This window comes from Streptopelia decaocto, assembly GCF_964273445.1.
Source record: "Streptopelia decaocto genome assembly, chromosome: 2".
In the NCBI taxonomy this organism is placed as follows: domain Eukaryota; kingdom Metazoa; phylum Chordata; class Aves; order Columbiformes; family Columbidae; genus Streptopelia; species Streptopelia decaocto.
The window spans coordinates 148,454,142-148,460,141 of record NC_138655.1 but is presented as its reverse complement, the minus strand read 5'-3'; the positions used below and the strand labels follow the sequence as shown (position 1 = coordinate 148,460,141).

General features: G+C 50.4%; 1 protein-coding gene across 2 annotated transcripts in view; it reads left to right on the top strand.

The window, feature by feature from the left end:
- Positions 1–4,260: 4,260 nt before the first annotated feature.
- Positions 4,261–6,000, top strand: part of ITGB1 (integrin subunit beta 1) — a 45,086-nt gene continuing 43,346 nt past the window's right edge. For both annotated transcript variants that reach the window (XM_082044319.1, XM_082044318.1), the window contains exon 1: positions 4,261–4,488. In XM_082044319.1, coding sequence (XP_081900445.1) covers positions 4,480–4,488 — 9 coding nt within the window. In that variant the 5' untranslated portion in view covers positions 4,261–4,479. The remainder of the gene's footprint in view (positions 4,489–6,000) is intronic.

The following is a 6,000-nucleotide window of genomic DNA, read 5'->3' as shown; positions in this document are numbered from 1 at the left end:
AAACCTTTGCCCACAGACTACAACCTACCAGAACCTTCCAACTGTATGTGTACCTGTGCCTCACTGCACTCCAGCCCTTGTGTGGGGCAGGAGAACCTGGCTCCTATGTAAATGTACCACTCCATATAATGTGCACATTGTACATGGCTGACAAGCTGCCAGATTTGTTCACTGCCTGCCTCCAGAGAAGTGTTCCTCATTGCTCGTGAGGAGAGGAGATAAATAGACGCTGTTACCAAATGCAATTACCACAACCTTTTAGCACCACCACTTCCTGCACTGAGTGACCCTATCTTCCAATAGCGCTTTCTGTATTAATCTTGTGTCCACGTCTAACATCTCCTTCATCCTTGCTACCGGAAGGCACAGCCCAGTGCTGACAAGCTGCCAGCGAGGCCTCAGCGCTTGCTGTGCCCCTCAGTGACTGCACAGCCGCTGTGGGAATAAAACAGCATCAGCAGCTGCTGTTCTGCTCCAAGGCTGGGCCAGGACAACCTGGTGCTCCCGCAGCTGGTGCAGCCCAGGTGGCCACAGCCTGGTGTGGTCCCAGGAGACCTGCCTCCTGTTTCTGGCTCCATTGCTAGCCTTGGGAAAGTTACTTTCTGTTTTCTCTCCTGCCCTTTATCTGTCTTTTGTACTCAAACAACGATTTTTCACCTCAGGTTTATTATTTGCTTTTCTTTAGTTTAGAAAGAAAAATTATCTTAGATAGAGTGGTAGAAGCACTTTGAAGAAGGAGGAGAAGAAGAGGGGAAGAAAATAATCTGCTCTCAGTAACAAAGTGTGTTGGGAAAGAGAAGCAGTACAGATAAATTAACGCTTCCTGGGGCAGTGATGGGTGACATATATAATAGAGTATGAAGAAGTAAAGGGAAAAAGGCCTGTGTTAGTGGGTGGTGAGATCATGAAACTGCCCAATGCGGTGCTCTGATGGGAGGCATTCGGGAGCTAATGTGCAAACCATGGCACTCCTCACTGTGGCCCCAGCCGCAAAGTATCTCCCTTTAAACCCTTCACAAGCTTCAGGAGTGGAGCAAGAGATGGTGGGGAAGAGGGTGACAGCCCCCCAGCTGTGTGGCCTTTAGTAACTCAGAGCTCAGTGGCTCAGCAGCAACATGCAACCACTGGGCAACTGCAGCCAAGGAAATGCCCTGATAAGTGTGTGGGAGCTGCTGCATCTTCCCCTTACAACCAGATCCTCCTTCCGAGGAGGCAGTGGTCCCCGAGGCGCACAAATGGCCGCTCACCCCTTGGTTACCAGCCAGGCACTCGATGGATTGCAGGATATGGGGACGCTCACCCCCAGCCCTCAAGCTGCAGCTGAGCACCCCAATTTACACAGTTGGCCTCTTTACACATGCAGCACTGGATGCACCAAAACCTGGTTTGGGATTCCTGGGTGTTTCTGTGAAAGTCGTAATAAAACCTGTATCTGCAAGGCAAGCTGTAGCTACAGGTTGATTCCTTCACAACACAACCTGGCCATGTTAATAGAATATATTATATATATAAAATGACTCACTGACAGTAGGCCAAAGATTCTCAGACTGTGACATACACACCGCTGGTGCTCCACCAACCCCTTCTCTTCTGGTATATCAGGGCCTCCTTTTGCCAAAGGCTTAGATTAAAAGACAGCTAGACAGAATGAAAGTGTATTGTTTAATGGGCTTTAAAGTAAAACTCTAGTAGGTATAAAAGGTAACACCACGTAATTAAATCAGCTGTACCTACTAAGTAATATAATTTGCTAAATAAATTGTAAATACTTTGAAAGCAATAACTAAAATACTAAAATATTTATTTTTCTGATTAGTTGTGTGATTTTTTCAATAATACAATATGCAAGTATTCATAAACCAAAGCATTTTACTATTCTTTATAATATTTAATGGCATCAATTTGCCAGCTGTCCTGTGACAGTATATTCTACAGCTCAGAAATTTACCTCTTACTTTGTTCATAGAAAATGAACAGGTTACACATAAAACAAAAGTCATCCTTACCAAATGACAGCCCTTATTGTCTTCTAAATATAACCTGAGTATTAAATACAGATAAAAAAACAGGAACAATGGTGTGTTAATTTAATGTAATTAAGCCAATTAAATAAAACTAAGTTAAACTAACTGAAGTATTATAGATCTGATATTTTCCAGTTCCTATATGGGTTTGACACATGCAAGTACTTGGACAAGGAAGAGTTGAAAACTTGTATCCAAATCCTGTAACAAAGAACCACAATCTCAAAATCACAGAAAAATCAATAGCAAACACAACAGCAAATCTATCAGTACCAAAGAAATCAGTATGCATTCTAAGTGAATATACATCATTCATACTCCTGTCTCCAGTGCCACATTTTCTCACCTATTTTCTGTAAGATGCGAGGATGTGGAATCCCAGAAAAGATACCCAAGCTTAACAGTGACCCACACATTTCCTAGCTGCCCACTTAAGCCATGAAAACCTGGCTTTTCTTGAGCCCTTCCATGCAAAAATGTTCATTCACTCTCCCAGATGTCATGTATACTGCAGCATGGAGATGCTACATTAAACATTTTGACATCAGCTGCAATGGTGTCTGCTGGCTCAGACACATTCAGCACTTTCTCTGACACCTTTAGTACTTTAGAAGTATTGGAAAGTAACAATTGGTGTTCATACACATCTGTACTCTCCAAAGGAGTCCAGAAGGCAGCCAAATAATTCAGTGCTTTTTTTCAAACTTTTGAAAGATTTTTTCCTGACAATTTCCTATGGCATGGCACAGTCAGCCAGTGGCAACGTGATACACAAATGTCTGAGTGGAGCGTTGTGGTAGTGCTTGAAGCACCACTTTGTAAAGCACTTTTATTTACACCTCATTGCCCCAGCAATCTGAGACACAATTTTGCTACAGCTTCCCTGACCATAGTGGACTTGTGCTCACTATTTGCATATTCTGCTTTTTTTCCATGCAACAAGGAAACAGAGAATACTTTAGCTAGAAGTAATTTTTCTTCCCCAGTACTTAAATTTCTTACATTTTTGGCAGATCACTATCGCTCCAGCATTCCCTTTTATTTTCTGTGGCATACATTTATACCATTTTAAAATTTTGGTTTTATGACAGCTTCTTTCCCTGTTCTTGGGAGTATTACATACTAATTTACCTGTCGCACCATATGGTCACTGGCTTTCTTACCTCTGATTGTTGAAGTTATTTCTCTTCCACTTAATTTGTCCAGTGTTTGCTTTTGTTAAAGCTGCTTGGAGCATCAGTTTATAATTTCAATCTCATTTTCCAACACCACTGAAACAGTTTTGCAACTAGAGTTGTACCAGTATTAAAAGCTTCTGCTAATGCAGCTGTGTTAAGAGACTGCAGTCCTGAACAACTGCACTGCCCAAATGGAACACAGGTTGCACTTGAGTAAGGCAGAAACATTGCTAACTTTATTTTAAAATGCAGATAGAAACAAAGCAGGTGAAAAGTAATAAAAATTATTATTAATTTGCAGCACCACTCATTTAGTTAATTGTAGCAAAATAAGAACTGACACCAGCTCCAGCAGCCACACAGAGGCACAGCTTCTATGACTGTGAGCTGCAAGCCCATAGCTTGCATTTCCCACCTTTTTTAATCAGTAGATCCTCCAATAACCTACTTTGAGGAGCACTTAAAAACTCAAAGGGCATGCACTGAACAGAAGCAGGCTCAGGCCAAGGGACCTGGGGAGTTCCACGTTGTAAGTGGAACTGTCAGCCTCATGCCAAGCTCATCGACAACTTGTTGCCTTCTACCGCTTTCGGGAGCAGTTGTGAGCAAGAACAGACTGTCCCCCTTCCCACAGCCACCCCTCCGCCCCCACGCGTGTCCCGGCCCCGCGGGCACCGCCGGGCCGAGCCGAGAGGGACCAGGCAGCGAAGGGAGCGGGAGCAGGGGCAGGAGCAGCGCTGGGGTCGAGCAACCTTTCGACCCCGGAGCGCCGAGGGAAACGCCGCCAGCCGCGGGGCAGCCCCGTCCCCGCTGCCCGTCCCGCGGGTGCGCACGGAGGGACCGGCGGCCGGGGCGCTAATAAAACCCCACCAAATAAGGCGCTGGCGGTCGCCACGAAGGGAAGAGGAGGACAGGCAGGGGACGACCCCCCCTTGTGCAGGGAGAGCCGTTCCCTCCTTCCCTGCCCCGCCGCGGCGGAGAGCGCCTCCCCGGCCGGGCTTGACGGCAGCGGGGAGGAATGTGTTTCCGGGGCGGGGAAAGCGCGGCCGAGCGCGGGCCGTCCCCTCCCTTCCCCCGCCGCCGGGCTCCCCCTCAGCAGCTCGGAGGCGAGGTGGCGGCGGGCAGCCGGACGGGGAACCAGCAGCGAGCCCGGGCGTCCCGCCGCGCCCAGCCCAGCCCAGCCCACCCCACTCCCGGGCCGCCAAGCAGAGGGGGAGCTTCAGTCAGCCAGGCGGGCCGGAGCGCGCCCCCTGCCCGGAGCCAGCCGTGCCGCGGCCATGGCCGAGGTAGCGGGAGCACGGGGCGGGGGTTGGAGCCGGCCGGGAGTGAGCTGAGCGGTGCCCGCGCGGCCCGCGGCGCCTCGTCTGGGGCGCGTCCGCCGGTATCCGGGCGGGCTGCGGTGGGTGGTGCGGGGCAGAGGGCGGTGAGCGCGGCCTCCTGGCGCCCGCCCGCGCAGGGAGCCGCCGGCAGCACCCGGGAGCCGCCGCCGCCCCGGGGTGCGGGTCTCTCAGCGCCCGTCCCGTGCGGAGGAGGGGGCGCCTCCTCTTCCGCCGTGCCTGCCCCGATGCGGGGCGGTGTGCGTGTCCCGGGCCGGCGCTGCGGGTGGGCGGGCGGGAAGGTGTCGGGCCCAGCCTGTGGCTTCCTGTGGCGGCGGGACGGCGGCCTCGAGCCTCCCGTGCCGGTGGGGGCCGCCAGGCCTTTGTCCGCCCGGGGGCCGGCCCTGGCCGGGCAGCGCCCGCAGCCGGACCGCCCCGCCCCGACCCTCCCTGCAAAACGGGGAGCCCGCACCGGTGCCCCGCTCAGAGCCGCCCTGTGCCGTCCGCGGCCTCCCGACCGGGGGTGCCCGGGAAGGGGCAGCACTGGGCTGGGCAAAGTTTCAGGCGGCGTCCCCCTCGGCGCCCGGAGCGGAGGGGCCGGCTCGCCTTCCGCGGGAAGCAGGCAGTGGGGAGAAAGAGTTACAGGAATGAGAGATCCTGCCAGGAGTGAGGCAGTGTAGGAGCTTGGATATCTAGATTTTTGACCTACCTATATCTGCTGAAAGTAACCATTAAGAGCGGCGTGTGTACTGTTTGAATGACGGCAGGATCATAGTGCAGCGTTTTGACTGCTCAGTGCGTTCACATTTGTGTGGGTTTTGCTTTGAGCCCCTATAGCTTGCTATAGGCTTGTGTCAGGGTGGAAGTGGAAATGTGAGGCCTCTGGATGTGATCTGTTTCACGTGGAGATTTCTGAAATAACTTACAGCAATGGAAGCGCAATGGTTTGTCTCATACTTTTATCTTCCTATATGGATGTTTGGAATGAAACATGAAGCGATAGGAAATTTTTTCTGACTCACTGTTTAGCCCATGTCAGATGTCTGTATCTTATGGAATAAGTGTCTGACTGCCTGTTAGACTCATCAGATAGTCTTTGTGACTGTTTTCCTTTATGAAAAAAGGTTAAACTGTTGTTGGTTCCTTCTGCATTTGTCCTTGGTATAATATAACAGTCCATTCATGCCAACACGTGTGCACATACCTGTTGGGCGAAAATGTTGATATTTTTTCTGGTAGATTGACCGTGGTGCTACAGTCCTGTTCATGCCAAGACACACAAACCTTTAGGAGGAAAGAATGTCTCCACTCATGGCTAATGCAGTGTGTGTGCTTAAGAGTTGAAATGGAACTGGACTTTATGTGGAAACAGATAATCTATACTCCTGGCACATTAATAATTAGGTAGGCGGTGGTGATAAGGTGAGAAAAATCAGTTTTCTACCATTAAATGAGATGGCTTAGTAGCAACGTTTTTGGGGT